The sequence below is a fragment of the Salvelinus alpinus genome, chromosome 20, assembly GCF_045679555.1.
Source record: "Salvelinus alpinus chromosome 20, SLU_Salpinus.1, whole genome shotgun sequence".
NCBI classification, from domain to species: Eukaryota; Metazoa; Chordata; class Actinopteri; order Salmoniformes; family Salmonidae; genus Salvelinus; species Salvelinus alpinus.
Genome location: NC_092105.1, coordinates 33,158,278 through 33,184,160, shown reverse-complemented (window position 1 = coordinate 33,184,160; position 25,883 = coordinate 33,158,278). Strand labels below are relative to the sequence as shown.

The 25,883-nt window shown below is 42.9% G+C and overlaps 2 protein-coding genes across 4 annotated transcripts in view; both read left to right on the top strand.

The window, feature by feature from the left end:
- Positions 1-7,922: 7,922 nt before the first annotated feature.
- On the top strand, positions 7,923-17,820 carry tnfaip6 (tumor necrosis factor, alpha-induced protein 6). The gene is made up of 6 exons (XM_071355364.1): positions 7,923-8,105; positions 10,003-10,140; positions 11,412-11,573; positions 16,369-16,597; positions 16,872-16,912; positions 17,550-17,820. Exons 1-6 carry the CDS (start codon positions 8,006-8,008, stop codon positions 17,675-17,677), a joined length of 798 nt encoding a protein of 265 aa, XP_071211465.1. The 5' UTR covers positions 7,923-8,005; the 3' UTR covers positions 17,678-17,820.
- A 555-nt stretch (positions 17,821-18,375) lies between these two features.
- The window catches only part of rif1 (replication timing regulatory factor 1), a 29,812-nt gene continuing 22,304 nt past the window's right edge, over positions 18,376-25,883 (top strand). For 2 of the 3 annotated variants that reach the window (XM_071355363.1, XM_071355361.1), the window contains exons 1-7: positions 18,376-18,635; positions 19,532-19,664; positions 19,865-19,943; positions 20,073-20,169; positions 23,228-23,453; positions 23,723-23,912; positions 24,105-24,197. In XM_071355363.1, the coding sequence (XP_071211464.1) occupies positions 19,552-19,664; positions 19,865-19,943; positions 20,073-20,169; positions 23,228-23,453; positions 23,723-23,912; positions 24,105-24,197 (798 nt within the window). In that variant the 5' untranslated portion in view covers positions 18,376-18,635; positions 19,532-19,551. Of the gene's footprint in view, positions 18,636-19,528; positions 19,665-19,864; positions 19,944-20,072; positions 20,170-23,227; positions 23,454-23,722; positions 23,913-24,104; positions 24,198-25,883 lie in introns of all 3 variants that reach the window. The other variant, XM_071355362.1, reaches the window with a different exon arrangement.

Sequence of the window (25,883 nt, the reverse complement as noted above, 5' to 3'; positions counted from 1 at the left end):
TCCAAACATACGCTCAACCATCGCTCTCGTGCGGATATGAGCTGTGTTGTATCTTTGCTGCTCAGCTGTTGTGGGATTTATGTATGGAGTGAATAAAAAGTTACTCTGACCATATCCTCTGTCACCTCTTTGAAACTCAGCACACAATGAAGAGGTGAGAAAAATCCTTGAATCGTGAGTTGCACCTTTCCAACGGGCAACAATGTTTGAAAACTGTAAATTAGGAGTGGTTTTACGGTTCCTGTAGACTCCTCAACATCAGGAGTTGATGGACACTTGATGGGAACATGACATCCATCTATACAGCCAATCACTCCTGGGAAGTGCCCATATTTATAGAATTGCACTTTATAGTTGGCTTGGCCAGTAGCATCAGGAAACTTGATGTAAAGACTCCTCAGTTCACAAATGGCCCTGCAGACGTTGTGAACTATTCTACACACAGTTGCTTCACTGGCACCACACAAATCACCAGTTTCATAATGAAAGATTCCAGATTCCAAAATCCTCAAAGTGATCAGAACTTGGAGAGAATTGGGTAAAGGCCTTCCTCTTTTAGACAGAGAGGAAAGTCTAGGCTCAAGAACATATATTATCTCCAATGCATTTTCTTTGTACATATGAAAGCGGTCTCGAAAAGCTCGAAAGTAATTGAATGGATTACTCCTATCCACAGGTACTTGTGTGGCTGGCCTCTGTAGTGCATGTTGGTCTTCATTTAGATATTCCAAATAGCCCATGCTCCCTCACAAAGAGTTGTAAGCAGAAGTTAAACCTCCCTCTTTGAAGGATTCATTTAAGCTTCAATTTAGTCCTAGAGTAGCTCTAATCCTCCCTCTTGCAATCGGCTTTGTTTAGTCCAGAACAGGCTAAATCTACAACTATTTTAAGATAAGTCTGTGCAAGTCACTTTGAGTTAAGACAGCTCAAACAGGCATTTTAGTCTGGGACTAGGCTTAAGCCTTGTCTGTGAAACCGGCCCAATATGGAATTGTTTTAAGATCATACCAAGGATAATTTATCTATTTGATTTGTAATTTTAAGACCCCTTGAAGTATCAAAGAAAAAAAGAAAAAAATGATTTGATGAAAATTGTATTTTGGCTTTACCGCTATTAGACCATACTAATGCATTGAATAACAGATTCACTACATGGAACAACAGATAATAAATAAAAAGGAAGTTTGTTCTGAGGTGACTGTCCTATATATCTGAAAGATATATCAGGAAACATATGTATTTTTTACATGTATTTAACCCCTTATTTTTGCCACTAAACAGTCTCCATATATACTTCCAAACTTTTTTTCAACTGGTACCTGGGGACCTTCAGACGAGTCTTGTGAGGTCTGTGGTCGTCCCGGAGCAAAACAACCGACATGTACACTACCGTTCAAAAGTTTGGGGTCACTTAGAAATGTCATTGTTTTTGTCCATTAAAATAACATCAAATTCATCAGAAATACAGTGTAGACATTGTTAATGTTGTAAACGACTATTGTACCTGGAAACAGCTGATTTGTAATGGAATATCTACATAGGCGTAGAGGCCCATTATCAGCAACCATCACTCCTGTGTTCCAATGGCACGTTGTGTTAACTAATCCAAGTTTATCATTTTAAAAAGGCTAATTGATCATCAGAAAACCTTTTTGCAATTATGTTAGCACAGCTGAAAACTGATTAAAGAAGCAATTAAAACTGGCCTTCATTAGACTAGTTGAGTATCTGGAACATCAGCATTTGTGGGTTTGATTACAGGCTCAAAATGGCCAGAAACAAAGGACTTTCTTCTGAAACTCGTCAGTCTATTCTTGTTCTGAGAAATGAAGGCTATTCCATGTGAGAAATTGCCAAGAAACTGAAGATCTCGTACAACGCTGTGTACTACTCCCTTCACAGAACAGCGCAAACTGGCTCTAACCAGAATAGAAAGAGGAGTGGGAGGCCCCGGTGCACAGCTGAGCAAGAGGACAAGTACATTAGAGTGTCTAGTTTGACGAACAGATGCCTCACAAGTCCTAAACTGGCAGCTTCATTAAATAGTACCCGCAAAACACCAGTCTCAACGTCAACATTGAAGAGGCGATTCCAGGATGCTGGCCTTCTAGGCAATTTTATGTTATTTTAGAGTATTTACTTAAGGTCTTCAAAGCCAAACAACAACGCAAGGGCACACGAGAACACTAAACAAATCATGAGACCTGAGCAACTGGCCCAGTCCACAGAAGAACCTAAATAGTCATCCAGCAGGTGATCCCAATAAGCCCAATCAAGGTCACCTGGATACTAAAAGTAACCAAAGGGTGCTCTCCAGTGACAACCTCAGGTAGTACACTCAAAGGAGAAAACCTGACCTGTGACAGGTCCCCCCCCCCCCCCCCCCTCCCTCAAGGAATGGCTCCCAATGGTTCACCAGGGGTAGCTGAACGTCGACGGAAGTCCTGAATGAGTCCGGGGTCCAGAATGTGCCGGGCCGGAACCCAAGAACGTTCCTCAGGCCTGTAACCCTCCCAGTCCACGAGATACTGTGTCCCTCACCGGAACTGACGACTGGAGAGGTTACGTCGCACAATGTAGGCTGGCTGTCCTGCAATCATGCGAGACGGAGGTGGAGGCCGAGTGGCCGGAACCAGAGGACAGAACACCACAGGCTTGAGTTTGGAGATGTGGAAGGTGGGATGAACCCTCATGGACCAGGGAAGACGAAGGCGATAGGCCACTGGATTAAAGCGCTGTAGAACCTTGAATGGCCCAACGTATAGGGGAGCCAACTTCCTAGATTCCAGAAGCAGATAGAGGCAGATCCCTAGTAAACAACCAGACCATCTGTCCTGGACGCAGGAGGGGACTCGGGCGGCAATGACGGTTGGCCTGTCATTGAACCCAAGCTGAGGACCTCAGGAGCGCTGACCGAGCCCTCTTCCAGGTCCGGCGGCAATGAGAGATGAGGCTTTGAGCGGACGGAACCATCACTTCAATCTCCTGATCTGGAAACAGGGGGGGCTGGTAACCGTACAACACCTGGAATGATGACAAGCCAGTGGAGGAACACTGGAGAGTTGTGTGTATACTCCTCCCAGGGAAGGTGCTGACTCCAAGTGGCGGGGTTGGCGGCGGACACACAGCATCGTAGGCGGTCTCCAGATCCTGGTTCACCCACTCAGTTTGACCATTGGACTGAGGGTGATAACCTGAGGACAGACTGGCTGATGACCCCAGAAGAGTACAGAATGCCCTCCAAAATCTGGAGGCAAACTGGGGGCCCCGGTCAGAGACTATGTCCAGAGGAAGTCCGTGAAGGCTTCGGACGGTAAGATAACGTGAATCTGAACCGAGTCGGGGTTGAGGCGTTTAGCCTCCTGGATGTAGGCCAGGTTCTTGTAGTCAGTCCAAATCGTAAAGGGATGTTCCGAGCCCTCCAACCAGTGCCGCCACTCCTCCAAAGCCAGTTTGACCACAATAAGCTCCTGATTGCCAACATCATAGTTCCTTTCCTCTCATAGCGCCTCCTCAATATAACTGTTCATTGCTGCAGTCTCTGGACCTGAGAGAATACAGCCCTCCTCTCGGAGGATATGAAGGAGAACCATAGCCAAATTAAGAACCCTGACGGGGTACAGGACAAGCAGGCCCAGCATACGGCAGTGGAACAAATGAAGAATCGACTCCCTCAATGAGGCACAAAACACTGGAACCAACTCGGAACCCCTTGAAGCCGGTTGTCAATCCAGATGGCCAGAATGATAATCTCCTCCAGAGTGTCAGGGTTGCCCCTTGAAGCCAGTCCGTACTTGAGGGCCTCGCGGAGTCCGTTCAGAAAGACTGATTGAAGTGCCTCTATATTCCAACCACTCTCAGCGATGAGCATCCAAAAGTCAACAGCGTAATCAGCCACGCTCCGGCTGCACTGCCGAAGCACAATGAGTGTTTGAGCAGCATTCCCGCCACTGATGGGGTGATCAAAAACCCTCATCTCCTGGGTGAAGCTTTGCCAATTGAAACAAATGTCTGATTGCTGCTTGGATACTAGAAGTAACCAAAGGGTGCTCTCCAGTGGCAACCTCAAGTAGCACACTCAAGGGAGAAAACCTGATCTGTCACAAGTTAGGTTATCGACTTCAGACCCAAGACGCTTGTGGGGGTTGTAGAGCAAAACGTAGAGCAATAGAATAATCATTTGTAGGCCCAACCATTCGGACGCTACAGACTATTTTATGACAAAACACGGCTCTAGCTCTGTCACCTTTCACCGCAGATGCAGAGGTACGATATAGTGGATTGAGATAGCTTAAACTGACAGATTTTTATGGGGATTCTTTTATTATGCTAATTAGATTTTTGCGGGTGCACGGACATCAACTCTAAACGTCTGCCACTGGCAGTGTTACAGATGGTCTGGAGAAAATAAACCTCTGACAAGTTTCAGGGAAAGCACATGTGCACCCATTGCCCTGTTTTACATTTTTGCACATGAATTTGCATCATACAACCCAGGATCTTAAAAAAATATATATTATTATACATGTGTTAAAAGGAATTTAATCTGTCAAAAGACAAGTTGCTGCTGACTTTCTGTTGAACTCCTCTCTTGGAAAAACCACACTATGGCAGATGAGTCTTTAGCTACAGTATCCCCCATGTTCTCATCAGGGATGGCAAACACAGAGGGACCAGCCTTGGCCTGGTGGATTAATAATATGCTATAGAGAAAGGATTCTGTATGTTTGACTCACTGTCCGCATGCCATATGGTCTTCGGTCCTGGGTTCAAATAATATTTGTTTTCATTCAAATACTTAAGATGCGCTCGATTCAGCTTTACTGGCACAATGGAACCAATTGAATAGTCCCACCACGCATTCTAGCAGGCTGAATCAAACATTCAAAGTATTTGAAAGAAAACAAATACTATTTGAACCCAGGTATGTGTCAAGCTGCAGACTGTGTGTTGTGAACCAACAGAGAAAATGTGAAAGAGAGAGACAGCGCACCACCACCAGTTTGGCACGCAACGACGGCAGGATGTTAAGTCATGGAGCTGCAACACAGTAAAAGCAGCCTGCAAACAAAGACTCCCTTATGCCTCTCTCTTCTACACCCGACCTCCTGTGTTTCATGTTGTCGTGGCTTTACTGGGCTATAGTACACAATGGCCGCACAGGCCTCGCACGGGCCCTGCCAGAGGGAGTCCGGATGGTGAAAAGAACCTAGAATGTGTCAAGCCTAGAATGTGTTTGACATGTAGTGAGATGTAAATATTGTACAGTATAATTGTCACACACACCCAATTACCAGACCGTGTGGGAGGCTATAATTATAATACAGTTACATAATCTGTTTACCACATACTGCAGATATACATAAGAGACCACTGCATTTGTCTTATGACCCAAAGTAGCACCAGATGACATAGTGAGAGAATGAGAGAATGGGAGAATCAGAGAATGAACAAGTATTTAAAAAGCTGTCCCTGTGTGTGTATTTGTAGGAATGGAGGGTGGATATAGTTTTAACACGGTTAAAATACTGAGATTTAAAGGACATTAGGGACTGTGGGAAAGTATAGTGAGGGCAAGCACAGGGGGAAATTGTAGTACAGTCAGTGGTGGAAAAAGTACCCAATTATCATACTTGAGTAAAAGTAAAGATACCTTGATAGAAAATGACTCAAGTAAAATTCAAAATCACCAAGCAAAATTCTACTTGAGTAAAAGTCTAAAAGTATTTGGTTTAAGTATCAAAAGTATATGTAAATATATAAATAATTTCATATTCTTTATATTAAGACAACATGATTTTCTTGTTTTTTACATTTACAGATAGCCATGGGCACACTCCAACACTCATACATAATTTACAAATCAAGCATTTGTGTTTAGTGAATCCACCAGATCAGAGGCAGTAGGGATGACCATGTTCTCTTGATAAGTGTGTGAATTGTACCAGTTTCCTGTCCTGCTAAGCATTCAAAATGTAGCAAGTACTTTTGGGTGTCAGGAAAAATGTATGGAGTAAAAAGTACATTATTTTCTTTAGGAATGTAGTGGAGTGAAAGTAAAAGTTGTCAAAAGTATAAATAGTAAAGTAGAGATACCCCAAAAACAGACTTCATTAGTACTTTAAAGTATTTTTACTTAAGTACTTTACACCATTGAGTACAGCAGTGGTCAGACAACCTACCATGCCCTTACCACCGCCCTACTTGTACCAAAGGATCCAAATCCCTCAACTGGGGTCAGAGTTGACTCTCTAGTAGCCCCACCCCCAGATGTTTAAGTGTCTTCTCAAGCCTCTCAGTCTCTAAAGAGTATACAGTGTGATGTCTGGCAAAGCGAGACCAGCTCCTCAGTTTCATACCGCATAGAGACCAACCTTAGTAGGATTTATGCCTGTTGAAAACAGCTGGACACTAAGACCTAAAGTTTTTTTTTCGTGTCAAATTAATTTTATCTTATAACAATCATGTAATTACAACACTTTAAAAACATGTTATCTCTGAGATTCTGTGTTTGAGGATAACACATACCAGTACTGATCCTTTCAATTTTGAAGGCAAACTGTTACAAAACACACAATTCAATGAAAAATGTAAACAGGGCAGATCATTTACCATTCAACTTTATTGCCTAAGCTGCGAGTAATTGTGGTTAATGGTTCTGTATGTCATATATAACGATGATCAAAGTCCTTTAAAATTTCGACAGTATCCAATATGGCAATTACTGTGTCTGAGCCAGAGTTTCCATGTGTGGGTGTAAATGGAAGAGACACTTGTGGGAATTGAGAAGGTTCAGCTCATTTCTTGTAACTTGTCTGGAACCAGTTCAGAAGAATCATCATTGCCTTTAGCGCTGACTCCAACAAGTTCAAACTCAAATTATGCTGAGATTGCTGAATACTGAAAAATTGGTCAATTGCAGAATGTCAGAATAACCCAAAGAATATCATAGTATAACCCACACTTGAATATCATAGTAGTCTTGAACAACCTTGTCAAACGGCCTCATTCTTAGCCAGCAGTGTTCAAAGTTCTCTGGTCTGGAAAATACTGGCCTGATATTATTTATATGTTAGTGTTAACATACCAACCAATAGAAAGATTCATCTTGATGGTTGAAGGGAAAGGTTCTTAGACCGTATATAAATGCCTTTCTACGCAGCATTGGTAGACAGAGAATTCCCAGATAATTTTCTAATACCCACCATTTTAGCCTTTAAATACCAGGATATATATGTTACCATTTTATCTATTGACATCAGATCTGCAGTAATTATCCTGGTTAGCATGAAAGAAAGTCCCACACCCCAAATAGGCCTCTGTGCCTCCTATACCTCTGAGATATTAGATATCAACTTTTTTGGGAACCTATCTAGGCAACCTGATAAATGGAAATGTTATTTTCATACAGTAGCACATCCTTTTTTAAAGTGCACCCTTCAACAACATACTTCCAGCAATAAATCTGTGAATATTTATGGTCTAAGCCTTGGTAAGATAAAGCAGAAGATCAGATAACCTTACCCTCTATTAATCAGTTGCCACTGCCAAAGAGGGTGATAAGGTAGCTGAAACATCAATGGGGACATTTTAGCCATTGTGTCCCCTATAGGCCTAAAAAAATGATTAAAGAAGTGTGTTATTTTGCATGAACACATTGTTTCGTGATGAATATGGATGTCTTTATGCCTTAACTCATAAAGTCAGTTACACATTAAACATCGGTATAACCTATCATGTCATAATGCTTGACACAGACTCTTTTAAATCCAACACAGGTCATGGTCCCCCACTGGTAAATTCCCATAAATCTATGTATGGTCACTTCTCAGTGTTGGGCAACGTATTCTCATTACCTTGACGCTTAGATTTGGCAGAGCGCGCCGCTTGGGCAGTCTATTTAAAAGGCCAGTCGCCAGATGAGCAGCAAGCACAGCGCGAGCGGTAGCAGCTGGCGAGAGGATATCAACCCGCAGCGCACAGCTCTGTTCTGTTCAGGAGGAGGATGCGCATCTTCGCTGTCATCTGGGCCATCTGCTTCTTCTTGAAGGAAGTGCAAGCGTGGGGCTTCAGAAATGGAATCTTTCATAACTCCATATGGTTGGGTAAATCATGCTTTCTTTTGTGATATTGGAGTCATTACTTTTCCTACAAGGATAGGCTACTTTTGCAACTGTTAAACATTCCAACAACTGCGGTTGGAAACATTGTCTTGCTGTAGGACGTTCTCCTGAAAGATTTATGTGTAGTGTTTTACAATATTGTTGTGGAATGTTCCGATGTAACGTTTAGCACAACAATGACACTGAATCTTTCAAAAAGTGTGGTTTTCTTTTGTTTTGGTTGCTTGGACATAGGCCTATAAGAGGCGTCGGTTTCTCTTTTTTACATGTTATTTTACAATGGCCCACCCCGGCCAAACCCTACCCTAACCCGGACGACGCTGGGCCAGTTGTGCGCCGCCTATGGGACTCCAGAACACGGCCGGTTGTGATACAGCCCGGGATCGAACCCGTGTCTGTAGTGACGCCTCTTTGATGTGTCTACAAACTTAGGCTAATTATCATTCCCATGTGTTAGAAAAAGTTTAACTTTATATGTTCACTTCTCTAACAGGTCTTTATCTTCAACATAATCTCACAATCCTGCACAACATAGGCTATGTATATATATTTTTTTTGCCTAAAAACATTTAGCATTAATTAACCCTGATAACACTTTGTCTACATAATTTTTACAGTTATGTTGTAACGTTATTACATTGCACATATCACTATGATGTGTGTTTGGGTAGAGGTCACAGTTGGAGACGGACAAATTTACGACTGTACACACGCATGAGCCTCTTGCAAAGCATGACTTAATTTTGTCTAAGGGACGAAAAACACACATGAACAAGAAAGTTGTGCAAACTTCTGTTCTTTCAGTGTTTGTTAGGGCATAGCAATGAAAAAATAGGACAGAATGTTATATCAGACTGGACATTTCTTGTGTAAAACAGACAGACCCAGTCCTATTACATCTGCCCTTGACACACTCAGTTTATAGACCAGTCTGATTATTTTCTAATAATATTATATTGAAGACTGAATTTGGCCCAACCCATAGCTGCAGGAATCAAGGGTGCTGAGGCTGCTGCAGCATCTCCCAAAAATACATATAGATATTTTTTTCTCACAAAAGTGGTGCACTGGGCCTATTTATAGTCCTATAGTTTTAGCAGACCAATATAGCCCATCTGCAGCACAAGCAAAAACTTTTTTCCCACCCCCAAACTACTTTCAACGGAATGTGTCGTATAGGCTACTTCTGATAGAGTTAATGAGCTCGACTTGCCCATCAGGCCTACACACATCTGGAACACATAAACTAAACTGCATGTTTTCAGTAATATATCTTGTAACCCAAACCCCCTATATCATTTGTTTAGACTAATAGTGAGACACACCACTCTCTAGGATTATAATGAAAATGAGGTACCACCTCACAAGGCATCTTGGAGGAAGAGGTTGACTAGTAGTTGCAAACATTGACTCGTAGCTAACTTGGACTGCACTCCAAGTCCTACAAGGTCATGCATGCCTGATGTCAAAACGGGTTCAAAGGAGGACCCCCCATGGGGAAGCACAGGAGTATGACCACTCCCAAGAAGGAGATTACAAACACTTAGCGTCTGTCCTAAGGCTTTCTATCCAACCACAACACGTTACAGAGTTGAAAGATGTTGGCTTATCCACCGTGGGTGTTTCATGTTTCTTTTCTTCCTCTATGAACTTCTTAGTCTGTATGCCACTTTGCTTGTTCTAGCTCCCTGAGAAGGATTCCCCCAATCTTGTTAAACATAATATTTTCCACTTGTTTTTCTGTTGCCTGGATACGTATCTTTGTGGTTGTGGCAGTGGGACACTACACAGGCACTGGCAGCATATCTGTCTATCTGTAGTGCTTTGATAGTGATAGCAGTGTTGACTGACTGAGTGGGACGTATTTTTTTCTGGACAGAGCAAGCTGCTGGAGTCTACCACAGGGAATCGCGTAAAGGGAGATACCAGCTGACTTATAAGGAGGCCAAGACGGTGTGCAAATACGAAGGAGGAAATCTGGCCACTTACGATCAACTGGAGGCTGCTCGTCAAATAGGTTTACAATAACTTCCCTATCCTCCCAATCCCCCCAGTCCCTTCTTGTCCATGTCCTCCATCTCTCTCTCCCTCCCCCTGCGCTCTCTCTTTCTATCTCTATCTCTGTCTCTTTCTCCCCCCCCTCTCTCTGAATTTACAAGGAAAGAGTCTGGAGGATTACAACTCAGAAGCAGCATAATGTTGCCAATTGGATTCTGTCAATGTCAATACAGACTTTCAAAATAAGCAGTGGCAACTAATAAGTGGCCCCTGAGCCCTGAGTTTACAAAATGCCATTATCACTGTTGATTAACGATGCCTTACAGTTTGCCTAAGAGCACTTATAATTAAACAGTTTAAATTATCCGACCATGTGTTCACTGGACAAGCAATGCCAGGAAAAAGTGTGTTTATCTTGCCTTTCTCCCATGAAATCAATCAAAGATGTCTTGCCACTGCACTACAGCCTGTTGCTCTGTGGGACTTCAGCCGGTCCCAATCTGCTCCCTATCCTTTCCCCTTGGCCCTAACCCTTCGATGTCTGTAGATCTGAAAGGTATATAAGCAGTATACTGCAGGGGGGTGTTGTTTTCACCATATTCCCTACACTTTACAGATCAAACATCAAAGGTTTAGGGTCACGGAGAAGGGTTATAGGGAGTGAATTGGTACCAGCTTGAGACGTCTCCCCAGTATAGTAAGAACAGTAACACCTGCCTGGCTGGCTTATGTTAACATTAACATGGCAGACAAACTGTAGCCAGACCAGACCCTGTCTTGGGAAACCACCACTTGTATGTCTGTGGTTAGAGCAGAGCTGCCCCATGGCCAATTATCCTAGGAGGTCTGAGTTTGTCTCCCCTGCATTTCCTGACTGACTGTGGTCCACTGATTGTGACTGGAGGCTTTTTTTAGATACATTGGAGTTCATTATGCGTTACCCCCACCACCCACCACCCACCACCCATCACCCACCACCCATCCACATCCCCACATCAATGGTCCGCTTGTAATTGAAGATGCAAAGTCAGTGGAAGGCACATTTTTGACAGGGACCGTAGCATTTCCAAAGACAGGGTTTTGTTTTGAGAATACGAGCATGACGAATGGATTGTGGTAACCCAATATGGCCATGGATCTTCTGTAAGAGTGTTTTATCTGTGGTACTAAGAGGGGGATGCTAGTTCTAGAAACCAAGCTCTCTTATGATTTTACCAATATGACACTCTAAGCCCGAAACTTTGCAAATTCAGTTTCTTACCAGGCTAACTCTTTGTCCCTCATTCCTAGGTTTTCACGTGTGTGCGGCTGGGTGGTATGACAAAGGTCGTGTAGGCTACCCTATCGTCAAAGCTGGTGCCAACTGTGGTTTTGGGAAGGTTGGTGTCATCGACTACGGGTACAGGCTGAACAAGAGTGAAAGATGGGACGTCTACTGCTACAACCCCAACTGTGAGTAGTGAACAGACCTGGTTTCAAATTATATTCCAATCATTTCAAATTCTCGATCTGTGATTGATTGAACTTGACTGTTGCAAATGGAACCAATAGAACATTTTTAAAAGTGCAAACTTCACCCTCCTGATTCTCCAGGCAGGCTAAAGAAAACGCTCAAAGTATTTGAAAGATTTCAAATCATATTTGAACCCGTCTGCTTGCATGACAAATGGAGGTTTAGGCAATCCTGGGTGTGTTGGTTTAACAGTTTAATCAACCATGAGTCTCCACCATATGAGATGAGTGTGTGGTTGAGTCAGACAGACATTGGTTTTTAAGGGGCGAGGTTAAGGACACACAGGGTCAGAGTTGTAAAGTTGATTGTGGTCCATGACATGTAGGCTAACGTACTAGTGGGACACATTGATGACTGTACATGGGCAGGGGAGTTGTGGTTTGGATAAAGACTCCATAAGGACTCCCAACCTGAGTAAGGCAGGACACTGGAGTACTAACAGTGATAAGTGTAACTGAGATAGTCTGGCCTATGAGTGATGGGGTGACGTACAGCTGTAGACACTCCAGATGATTCACCAAGCCTTGCAGATGAAGCGAGACCTGAATGCCTTTGAGCTGTCATGATGGATGACAGGAGGGAAAATAACACCAACAGCCAACTAAATGTTAATTCATTTCATAAAGATTGTCTCTGACTGGGCTCATACATGGAGATGAAGATTGTTTTCTTGTTGAAAGATATTTAGCTTCCTATCCATCTCAGTATATCTGGAAAGGTTTGCAAAAGCAATATTATTAATATAAACACCCGGCATAACTGCCTGTGACATTTTTAAGAGGTTTGGTAAGGTTTCAGGAGTGTCTCTAAAGTGGTGCATCCATGCCAATATGCTTCTGGAGAGAGCCAACAGAGGCTGGACTGTTTAATGGTGTCTCAGTCTTATAGAATGGTGTGGCAGATAATTACACAAGTCTATGGGTGAGGCAAAGAAACCCCTCTAGGTGTGAAGCCAACAATGAACACTAAATACCCAATGACTGGGACTTCTCTCTAGACGATGAACATTTTTGTATTGTAGAATGACGAGGCAAAGCAACACGTTGAGGTGTAAATCCAACAAGGAACACACTGAACTCTTAATGCTCTGTCTTGTCTGTAGATGATATGAAAATCTAATACTTTACGCCATGTGGTAAGAACCCAGTCTTTAAACTGTAACTTTTTGGGACATACAGTCGTGGCCAAAAGTTTTGAGAATGACACAAATATTAATTTCCACAAAGTTTGCTGCTTCAGTGTCTTTAGATATTTTTGTCAGATGTTACTATGGAATACTGAAGTATAATTACAAGCATTTCATAAGTGTCAAAGGCTTTTATTGACAATTACATGAAGTTGATGCAAAGAGTCAATATTTGCAGTGTTGACCCTTCTTTTCAAGACCTCTGCAATCCGCCCTGGCATGCTGTCAATTAACTTCTGGGCCACATCCTGACTGATGGCAGCCCATTCTTGCATAATCAATGCTTGGAGTTTGTCAGAATTTGTGGGTTTTTGTTTGTCCACCCGCCTCTTGAGGATTGACCACAAGTTCTCAATATGATTAAGGTCTGGGGAGTTTCCTGGCCATGGACCCAAAATATCGATGTTTTGTTCCCCCCAGCCAATTAGTTATCACTTTTGCCTTATGGCAAGGTGCTCCATCATGCTGGAAAAGGCATTGTTTGTCACCAAGCTGTTCCTGGATGGTTGGGAGAAGTTGCTCTCGGAGGATGCCCCAAACAATCGGAAAGGGGATTCATCAGAGAAAATGACTTTACCCCAGTCCTCAGCAGTCCAATCCCTGTACCTTTTGCAGAATATCAGTCTGTCCCTAATGTTTTTCCTGGAGAGAAGTGGCTTCTTTGCTGCCCTTCTTGACACCAAGCCATCCTCCAAAAGTCTTCGCCTCACTGTGGGTGCAGATGCACTCACACCTGCCTGCTGCCATTCCTGAGCAAGCTCTGTAGTTGTGGTGCCCCGATCCCGCAGCTGAATCAACTTTAGGAGACGGTCCTGGCGCTTGCTGGACTTTCTTGGGCACTCTGAAGCCTTCTTCACAACAATTGAACAGCTCTCCTTGAAGTTCTTGATGATCCGATAAATGGTTGATTTAGGTGCAATCTTACTGGCAGAAATATCCTTGCCTGTGAAGCCCTTTTTGTGCAAAGCAATGATGACGGCACGTGTTTCCTTGCAGGTAACCATGATTGACAGAGGAAGAACAATGATTCCACCCTCCTTTTGAAGCTTCTAGTCTGTTATTCGAACTCAATCAGTATGACAGAGTGAACTCCAGCCTTGTACTTGTCAACACTCACACCTGTGTTAACGAGAGAATCACTGACATGATGTCAGCTGGTCGTTTTGTGGCAGGGCTGAAATGCAGTGGAAATGTTTTTTGGGGATTCAGTTCATTTGCATGGCAAAGAGGGACTTTGCAATTCATCTGATCACTCTTCATAACATTCTGGAGTATATGCAAATTGCCATCATACAAACTGAGGCAGCAGACTTTGTGAAAATTAATATTTGTGTCATTCTCAAAACTTTTGGCCACGACTGTACAGTATGTGGTAAGACCTTTATCCAGATATTGTAAATAACACTTATACCTCATTTTACAATTCATCATGACAAAAGAGCTGTATTGGGACCTGTCATGATGTTTTCATGGTGGAGAATGATACATGACCACGTTTGGAGTTGGCACCACATGTGACGACCGTACTCAACATGGAAGAGGTTGCCTCATTGGATGAGATAGCTGCCTTAAGATACTATCTGTGTCCCAAATGGCACCATATTTCCTTTTTAGTGCACTACTTTTTGACATAGCACTCTGGTCAAAAGTAATGCACAAAATAGGTAATAGGGTGCCATTTAGGGCACAGCCGCTCATTTTCCCCATAATTGCCTGTCTTAGAGGATGTATGGTTCGCATTTCATCGATGAATTGCATAAAACAGCTCCTAAATACAATAATTTTCCCTTTACAAATCCAAGGGATCTAAATCAAATCAAATCAAGTTTATTTTATATAGCCCTTCGTACATCAGCTAATATCTCGAAGTGCTGTACAGAAACCCAGCCTAAAACCCCAAACAGCAAGCAATGCAGGTGTAGAAGCACGGTGGCTAGGAAAAACTCCCTAGAAAGGCCAAAACCTAGGAAGAAACCTAGAGAGGAACCAGGCTACGAGGGGTGGCCAGTCCTCTTCTGGCTGTGCCAGGTGGAGATTATAACAGAACTATGCCAAGATGTTCAAAATATTCATAAGTGACAAGCATGGTCAAATAATAATCATGAATAATTTTCAGTTGGCTTTTCATAGCCGATCATTAAGAGTTGAAAATAGCAGGTCTGGGACAGGTGGCGGTTCCATAACCGCAGGCAGAACAGTTGAAACTGGAATAGCAGCAAGGCCAGGTGGACTGGGGACAGCAAGGAGTCATCATGCCTGGTAGTCCTGACGTATGGTCCTAGGGCTCAGGTCCTCCGAGAGAGAGGAAGAAAGAGAGAATTAGAGAGAGCCAAGATTTTCAAAATGTTCATAAATGACAAGCATGGTCAAATAATAATCAGGAATAAATATCAGTTGGCTTTTCATAGCCGATCATTAAGAGTTGAAAACAGCAGGTCTGGGACAGGTAGGGGTTCCATAACCGCAGGCAGAACAGCTGAAACTGGAATAGCAGCAAGGCCAGGCGGACTGGGGACAGCAAGGAGTCATCATGCCCGGTTTGCCGTGACGTATGGTCCTAGGGCTCAGGTTCTCCGAGAGAGAGAAAGAAAGAGAGAACGAGAGAATTAGAGAGAGCATACTTAAATTCACACAGGACACTGGATAAGATAGGAGAAGTACTCCAGGTATAACCAACTGACCCTAGCCCCCCGACACATAAACTACTGCAGCATAAATACTGGAGGCTGAGACAGGAGGGGTCAGGAGACACTGTGGCCCCATCAGAAGAAACCCCCGGACAGGGCCAAACAGGAAGGATATAACCCCACCCACTTTGCCAAAGCACAGCCCCCACACCACTAGAGGGATATCTTCAACCACCAACTTACAATCCTGAGACAAGGCCGAGTATAGCCCACAAAGATCTCCACCACAGCACAAACCAAGGGGGGGCGCCAACCCAGACAGGAAGATCACGTCAGTAACTCAACCCACTCAAGTGACGCACCCCTCCCAGGGACGGCATGAAAGAGCACCAGTAAGCCAGTGACTCAGCCCCTGTAATAGGGTTAGAGGCAGAGAATCCCAGTGGAGAGAGGGGAACCGGCCAGGCAGAGACAGCAAGGGCGGTTCGTTGCTCTAGAGCTTTTCATTTAATTTAATCCAAAATGCTCATTTAATTTTCTTCATTCAAATGACAAAGAAGTCTCTTTTCCCATTTCTAACTTCATTCAGTGGTCACATCACAACACAAGCAGAACTTCCCTATATTTTAATCTATCATAATGCGTATGATGATAGCACATGTAACACACTGATGTAAAACACTGTGAGTTTTATTAAACTTGTTATGTCTACAGCATTACTATTAAGAGTCTAGTAACAGCCATTGTGCAGAATATTCTCTTCACTTTATTATTTACAATCAGCTAAGGAAAGTGACTAATTGGAAGTCCTCTGTAATCTAGTTTAGTTTATTGTTCTTTCTATTTGATCTGTTACACTATATCTATAATTTCTAATATAACATTTCCTCATCCTGTCTCCTCCTCTCTCATGATCCACAGCAAAGGAGTGTGGAGGAACTCTGACAGACCAGCAGAAGATCATCCAGTCACCTGGTTACCCAGAGGAGTACCAGGATGAGCAGATCTGCTACTGGCACATCCGTGTGCGCTATGGACAGAGGATACGCCTGCACTTCCTGGAGTTCGACGTGGAGGAGGACACGTCCTGTCTAGCAGACTACCTGGAGATCTATGACAGCTATGACGACGTCTCTGGCTTCGCCGGAAGGTGAGGATCCAGCTTTTGATTCAGTGTGCCTTTGCATTAAGTTTTAGTTTGTTGAGTTTATATTGTATGGTTGATTCAGGGTTGTTACAGTCTTATCCAAGATGTCAGAAAGTTGCATTGTACTAAATTTATGGATACTCACATAGACTCATAAGACTCTCTTTCCACACAACATAGTGTCATAACATAGGCCACTGTCCTCTAGTGGTGTTTCGTATGACCATTTTGTCCACATGTTACTCTACGATCAAATAAATATATTTATTATTTCCAGGTACTGTGGAGATTACTTACCAGATGACTTAATTAGCACAGGTATGAAACAAACGCATTCCTATTTTATTACCATATTATGATGAATATTCATTATTATAGATCAAGAAGTCACTGTATATTTCTGGCAAGGATTAAAGCAAATGTACACAAGACGGGGTGTGTTGTAACTTTTTTGGTACGGCTGTGCTGCGGTTGTAGGAATGAGGCAAAGCCCTTTTTTAATCATCAATTGTTTATCGATTTTTAGTTATAATGGTTTTCTTTGATAAACTATGTCCACATTTCAAATATCAGGACAGGAGGTATTATCAGTACTTTATACACATAGCAATATATCCATTTATCCATTTAGACTTGAAATCACTGGCCACTTTAATAATGTTTACATATTTTGCATTACTCATCTCATATGTAAATAATGTATTCTATCCTATTCTACTGTATCTTAGTCCAAGTATTTATATATTCTTAATTCCATTCCTTTACTTTAGATTGTGTGTATTGTTAGATATTACTTGTTAGATATTACTGCACTGTTGGAGCTAAAAACACAAGCATTTCTCTACACCCACAATAACATCTGCTAAACACTTGTATGTGACAAATAACATTTGATTTGATAAATCCACATAGCAAATATCCAAATGTCACCTTTCACCGTTTCTCTCTCCCACAGGGAATGTGATGACACTAAAGTTCCTGTCCGATGCCTCTGTAGTGGCAGGAGGCTTCCAGCTGGAGTACATTGCTGTGAACTCTTCTCTCCACCACTTCCAGAATGACACCAGCTATTACTTCACTTGACAAATTCTTTAATAGATGCTTTTTTATGTTAATGTTTCCTATTGTATTTATAATGTTGTCGTTTTTACTCATGTAATTGATGTGTGTATCCTTGTTGTCATCAAGGGAAAGCAAATAAATGCTGTATTAAATGTATAACCTCACTTGTTGAATGTTTTATTTTATTTGGGTTTTGTTGAGTATGTCACTACTGTACTTCAGTGTGTCACATGTCCCTCCCGATCCTTATCATTGTTTGGGATGATCATTAAAGTTTGAATGGAGTTATTCAGTAAATAATGTTGTAGCACAATTTTGGGATGTTCAGTGAAATTAATTTTCACCACCAATTTGGGACATTGTCAATGGAAAGGCAATACACGATTCCACAGTTACCTGATTAGGCTTATATAGCACAGAGTAATAGGGAGTTAGTTATCAGTATCTTTGGATATAGGCTTTATTATTCTGCAAATGTAGACTAAAATTTAAAAAATAAAAAGGGCATTTGCAGGTATTGCATTTATGCTTAAAAAATATGAAATATCCTATATTACAAGAAGAGAAAGATATATCACATTAGAAAGGGGAAACCTTTAATTTTGTGAAAAGTATATTAGGATATATTGCTATGTGTATAAAGTACTGATAACACCTCCTGTCCTAACACCTCCTGTCCTGATATGTGAAATGTGGACACAGTTTGAGACTACGATCAAAGCATTTCAAGAAACAGAATATTTTGTTTTCTGCTCAGAGTGGGCGGTCCGTGCGTCGGGTCATAGGTGATTTTCAGACAGCGTACTAGTTTCGCGCCAGCGTTTTCGCGGGGAGAGGAAACTACACTGGGAGAGTCAGAGAGAAAGAAAATACGTAAACTATTGCTGAAATAAGATAATATCGCGTATACTTGCAGTATATTATTGGCGTTCATGGTATCATTTTCTTTGATCGTTTGTGTTCTTTCAGGAATTGCAAGGTGAGGAAGTGCATTTGGCTGTGTTTTGTTTGTATTTTCGCGCGATCCGAGGGAGTGACTTGCTAGAAATAAAATACTCGTGGGCAATTGCAAGTTAGATAGTTAGCTACCTGTATTAGTTTTGACAGTATTTCCATTAAAATTATTTAGTAAGTTGAGAATGTGCGTATATTTGGTATTATATATATATTTTTGTAGATGGCTAGGTAGCAAACCAGTTAGCTAATTTTGTGGCTAACTTACCTAGCTAACCAGCTCACTTCAGATAGTTTTGAGCTAATAAAAAAAAAAAAAGTTAGTATTAAGCTTATAGGTGTCCAGTCCTGTATGTTGACCAGCTACTAATGCCCTCTACTTAGAAGGGTAGCGTTAGCTAACTAAGGATTGAAGAGTAAGTACAGTTCAGGGATGTTTTGATTCTGGCAGTGATGCCCAGCCTGACCCCTCAGGCTGGGCATGGAAGGATACACGCTTACACTTTCAACTCATAGCAACTGTGTCAAACAACATGCACATATCCAAATCAAAAATATGAATCCAAAACTCATACAATAAACTGACAATTATGACCTGTCTACCTCTAGTTATCTAGCAACCTAAACAAAAACACCTGTTGAGGTAGAGATGGAACATTGTCACAGTGCCTCTCTCAGCGTCTGCTGCTGGTATTGGTGAATGTTGTATTTCAGGGTTTTAGGTGGATGGATATGTGGGTGGCTTTGGGTTGATTGTTTGTCCCTTAAAGACACACAGAGATGAATAACAGTGTCATTATTTTCTCCTCTCTGACTGGCTGACTGGTAGGGTCTGAGGATGGATAGTGGATTGCCTCAGGTTGGCTGTAGGTTAACTCTTGAGTAAAAGTAGCTAGTGTTAAAAACATCCTCTCCCAGCAGGGTTTGAGTGAGGAACCAGGATGATGGCGATGGTGCCTCCGACCAGCTCAGGTCTCCTTCCTCTGCTGGAATCTCTGGAGGATAGCACAGCTGGACAACCGGAGCAGACAGACGCCTACCTCACTATTGCCAAGTAGGTGCTTTAGTTGGACATGCGTAGCCTGTAAGGTGACGTTGTTATCCCTAGATGCTGATCTAAGGTCATGTCAGGTGTATATTCTCTCTAATGAGCTATGGTAGGGGGTAGATCTGTGTCTTGTGTAACTCTATATAAGATGCCTAATTTTCTATCGTAAATGTACACTAATTCCTGGGTCTGATTTGTCTTTTCAGTCGTCTCAGTGGAGATGATGGAAAGCAATTCCTCTCTGCAGTAGTAAAGCACTTTCCACGTTTGGGTAAAACTTTCCAGGTAAGTGCTTGCTTTATGTGAAGAATATTTATGAAGCAGTACATTTCCTTTTTTATTTAAAAAAAAAACTTTAACATAGGGATGCTGTCTTAAATGTCCAGTTGTAAAGCTATTGTCATGTTGTTTTAGACCCACATCTCCAGTCAGAATGCAGAGCTGAGCCAAGCTGCCCTGCAGGCCCTGGGGTTCTGTGTGTTTCATGTCCACGTTGTCTCTGCTATCTCAGGTACTGAACAAGTAGAACACTTCATAGGTTTACATGGGACAAGTGCAACTGGCACAGATAAGCCTAGTCCTAGACTAAGAAGCAGTAATCCAGATGTACATTGAAACTACTTTGTACTCCAAAGGTAGACTTAATTTAGACCCCAATAGAATTCAAGAATGCAGCTGTAGATTACTGAGCATTTTCTTTTTTTCTCACACATTTCAAATAGACATGGCTCAAAAATAAGTTACTTGTCATTGTCATTTGTTGACTTTGTTTTAAAGAGCACAACCTCTTCTTTGATATGACCCCACATTCATGTCAAGAGGAATAACACTAATTTTGTCTCCCTTTATGTAATGACACTCACTATAAAAATAATAACACACAACTAAAACCCTAGATTAATGAAATTAAATGACTCACTCAAAATGTATTAAGTATAATATATTGTAAATATTATTTACATATATGAAAAATAATCTATAATGTGACCTGAGTACAATATTTATAAAGTATTTCAAAACCCACACAAGGTAGGCTATTTGATCGGCAACGATTCTTACGTCTGTAACAATGCAGAAATACAAACAATTATTCAAACTATTTCAAAATGTAGATAACCTCTCTCAATAAGATTTAGTACAGACCAGGCCTGACACGAAAGGTAGAAATAGTAACTTTGACGACAATTCAGTGAATGCAACAAGTATTAGACAGACCGATAAAGAGAGAAGATACAAAACACAACTGTTCAGGGACAACAACAAAAATTTACGCAATTTCCCTAATAAGATTTGTAGGTTAAATTCATATCACACTGTCACTTGAGTGTTTGGATTTAGCCTACAACATGCCATAAAACGTATTGAAGCATGGCCCCATCCTACAAAGTGGCAGGTGTATAAAGTTGAGCACACAGCCATGCAATCTCCATAGACAAACATTGGAAGTAGAATGGCCTTACTAAAGAGCTCAGTGACTTTCAACGTGGCACCGTCATAGGATGCCACCTTTCCAACAAGTCAGTTTGTAAAATTTCTGCCCTGCTAGAGCTGACCCAACTGTAAGTGCTCTTGTAAAGTGGAAACGTCTAGGAGCAACAACTGCTCAGCCGCGAAGTGGTATGCCACACAAGCTCAGAAAACAGGACTGGTGTGGTGCGTAAAAAATTCTGTCCTCGGTTGCCACCATCACTACAGAGTTCCAAACTGCCTCTAGAAGCAACAGCAGCACAAGACCTGTTCGTTGAGAGCTTTATGAAATGGGTTTCCATGGCCGCGCAGCCGCACACAAGCCTAAGATCACCATACGCAATGCCAAGTGTCAGCTGGTGTGGTGTAAAGCTCGCCGCCATTGGACTCTGGAGAAGTGGAAACGCGTTCTCTGGAGTGATAAATCACGCTTCACCATCTGGCAGTCCAATGGACAAATCTGGGTTTGGTGATTGCAAGGAGAACACTACCTGCCCCAATGCATAGTGCCAACTGTACACATTGGTGGAGGAGGAATAATGTTTTGGGACTGTTATTCATGGTTCGGGCTAGGCCCCTTAGTTCCAGTGGAGGGCAATCTTAATGCTACAGCATACAATGGACATTCTAGATGAGTCTGTGCAACAGTTTTGGGAAGGTTTTTCATTGCTTCAGCATGACAATGCCCCTGTGCACAAAGCGAGGTCCATACAGAGATGGTTTGTTGAGACCCCCCCCCCCCCCCCCACACACACAGTAAACAGAGATCGGTGTGTAAGAACTTGACTGGCCTGCACAGAGCCATGACCTCAACCCCATCAACCACCTTTGGGATGAATTGGAACACCGACTAGGTTTAATCGCCCAACCTCACTAATGCTTTTGTGGCTGAATGGAAGCAAGTCCCAACAGCAATGTTCCAACATCTAGTGGAAAGCCTTCCCAGAAGAGTGGAGACTGTAATGGCAGCAAAGGGGGGACCAACTCCATATTAATGCACATGATTTTGGAATGAGATGTTCGACGAGCAGGTGTCCATATACATTTGGACATGCAGTGTAGCTTGTCTTTGTATGGCGGGAGTGAGATGATCAAGTGACAGCGAGTGACGCATAATGTTGCCTCCAATTCTTGTTTTCTTGCCTGACAGCCTAACTACAGTGTTCGCCAGTGTTAGTTGATTAGTGACAAAGCTGGGACAGTTTCCAACTGAATTGTATCGGTAGAAACGTTACTTGGCTATTTAAACAAATATCACCACAACTCTATCATATGAGCTCCACTGCGCGGGCGTCAACCATAACACGACAGCTAAGCTGTCAAATAATAGGAAAACAAGGCAATGTATAGCCTATGCATATCTTTACCTAGCGAACAGGACAAACCATGACTTAAGCCCAACAGATAAACACAAACTACTTTAATCTCCATTTTGGTGGCTTGCTAGCTGGTTGTCTGTATGGCTGACTAGTGAAAGTGACAGCTGAGCTCAGCATTAATTTACCGCCACAGTACTTTTCTTGCCTGACAAGCAGCGCGGGCTCTTTCCATATGAATTACATTGGTAGAAACAAGACAAAACAACCAATTAGTTAGCGGAGTATATACAGCCAACACTGCAGCTATTCCCGTGAGACAGAGAGCAATCATTTGAGCTCCTGCTCCACCACTGATGTGCTCACCTGTCTGTACCAAACATGTGATCATGACAGGATTTGCTAATTGGAGAGCAGCATCAAACATCAACAACACCAAGCATATATCTGCTGTTGACTTATTTCACTCACCTCGACATCATCACTTTCAAAGTGCAAAGACGTGTCTGAATCCGTATCGCCAAACGACATAGAATACAGCCTCTTCCACTGTGAAAAGTCGTGGCCACTCCGTCATTTTGAGTAATTAAGTGATGTTATTTATTTTAAAAAGTCAAATGAAATCATGCCCTGTTTCTGGTTGATGACGTCAGCCACGGGTTGTTAGCAAGTACATTTTCCCGATAATGACACAGATCATTTTCTTAATCTTTGTTCTGGAAACACACCTGTAATGTATGATAAGGATGAAGATAATGTGATTTGTAATCCTCCCTTTTCCCACAGATAATTTTGCAGAGGAAATATTGTCAGCACTTTCCTCTCTGGTGGTGAAGTCCACAGACAAGAACACATGCACACGAGCATTATGGGTAATTTCCAAACAGAACTTCCCTACAGAGGTGGTGGCCAAGAAGGTTCCAGAGATCCTGAGGGCCCTGGAGTGTGTGCGTTCGAGAGAAGACATCCAGTCTGTAGTTATGGAGCACGAGTCTCTGAATGTTGTCATACGGTATACAAACCCACCCACTCATGTACTCCTACCTCGTAATCAATAGCTTTGGTTGGGTATATGACCCTCGTTTAGGAAAGCACCATTTAATGGTTTAGTGTGATACTGCTCACACTAAGCAGATGGATGTTACAGTACTTTACTTTGCTCAACATTCTGTCTCTGTTTTGGCTTGTGTTCATAGCTCCTGGGCTGGAGGAGACTGGCCTGACTTTATTTCAGTGATCATCAGCACTTTCTCTGTCATGACACACTCTCTCTGTGGTCAGTTTGTTGGAGCAGGCCTCAGCCCAGATGGGTGAGGATGCAGTACAGTGGGCCAAGCTGGTCATCCCCCTGGTGGTCCACTCAGCTTCTAAGGTGCGCCTGCGGGCGGCAGCAGCCCTGGAGATGGGCCTGCCTCTACTTCTGGAGAAACAGAAGGAGGTGGCTGCCATCGTAGAACCTCTCATGTCCTCAGTGAGTCTTTTTTACTCTGTCGTTGTGTCTAGGCCAGGTTACTGTCAAATCACTTTGTGACAACTGCTGATGTAAAAACGGCGCTAGAAATGCGTTTGATTGAAATGGAAGGTTTGGAAATGCAGCACATCAAACGCAGCATGTTTCATGCAGGTTTCTTCACATTCTGACATGTATCTTGTTTCACTCCAGAAACTCATCCCAGAGCTCCAGAAACTGTTCTCCACGAAGAACGAGACCAATGTGCTGAAACTCTGGCCGTTGTTTGTCAGGCTCCTGGGGAAGGTAAGGCTTGGTCATTCTTTATGGTTTGAAACCTGTACCATTTACTACTTACTCGCTACTTATCAAATTAATTTATATAGCCCTTCTTACGTCAGCTGATATCTCAAAGTGCTGTACAGAAACCCAGCCTAAAACCCCAAACAGCAAGCAATGCAGGTGTAGAAGCACGTGGCTAGGAAAAACTCCCTAGAAAGGCCAAAACCTAGGAAGAAACCTAGAGAGGAACCAGGTTTATGAGGGGTGGCCAGTCCTCTTCTGGCTGTGCCGGGTGGAGATTATAACAGAACATGGCCAAGATGTTCAAATGTTCATAAATGACCAGCATGGTCAAATAATAATAATCACAGTAGTTGTCGAGGGTGCAGCAAGTCAGCACCTCAGGAGTAAATGTCAGTTGGCTTTTCATAGTTGATCATTCAGAGTATCTCTACCGCTCCTGCTGTCTCTAGAGAGTTGAAAACAGCAGGTCTGGGCAGGTCTGGGACAGGTCAGGGTTCCATAGCCGCAGGCAGAACAGTTGAAACTGGAGCAGCAGCACGGCCAGGTGGACTGGGGACAGCAAGGAGTCATCATGCCAGGTAGTCCTGAGGCATGGTCCTAGGGCTCAGGTCCTCCGAGAGAGAGAAAGAGAGAGTTAGAGAGAGCATACTTAAATTCACACAGGACACCGGATAAGACAGGATAAGTACTCCAGATATAACAGACTGACCCTAGCCCCCCGACACATAAACTACTACAGCATAAATACTGGAGGCTGAGACAGGAGGGGTCAGGAGACACTGTGGCCCCATCCGATGATACCCCCGGACAGGGCCAAACAGGCAGGATATAACCCCACCCACTTTGCCAAAGCACAGCCCCCACACCACTAGAGGGATATCTTCAACCACCAACTTACCATCCTGAGACAAGGCCGAGTATAGCCCACAAAGATCTCTGCCACGGCACTACCCAAGGGGGGGGGGCGCCAACCCAGACAGTAAGATCACGTCAGCGACTCAACCCACTCAAGTGACGCACCCCTCCTAGGGGCAGCATGGAAGAGCACCAGTAAGCCAGTGACTCAGCCCCTGTAATAGGGTTAGAGGCAGAGAATCCCAGTGGAGAGAGGGGAACCGGTCAGGCAGAGACAGCAAGGGCGGTTCGTTGCTCCAGAGCCTTTCCGTTCACCTTCACACTCCTGGGCCAGACTACACTCAATCATATGACCCACTGAAGAGATGAGTCTTCAGTAAAGACTTAAAGGTTGAGACCGAGTCTGCGTCTCTCACATGGGTAGGCAGACCATTCCATAAAACTGGAGCTCTATAGGAGAAAGCCCTGCCTCCAGCTGTTTGCTTAGAAATTCTAGGGACAATTAGGAGGCCTGGGTCTTGTGACCGTAGCGTACGTGTAGGTATATACGGCAGGACCAAATCGGAAAGATAGGTAGGAGCAAGCCCATGTAATGCTTTGTAGGTTAGCAGTAAAACCTTGAAATCAGCCCTTGCCTTAACAGGAAGCCAGTGTCGGGAGGCTAGCACTGGAGTAATATGATCAACATTTTTGGTTCTAGTCAGGATTCTAGCAGCCGTATTTAGCACTAACTGAAGTTTATTTAGTGCTTTATCCGGGTAGCCGGAAAGTAGAGCATTGCAGTAGTCTAACCTAGAAGTAACAAAAGCATGGATTAATTTTCCTGCATCA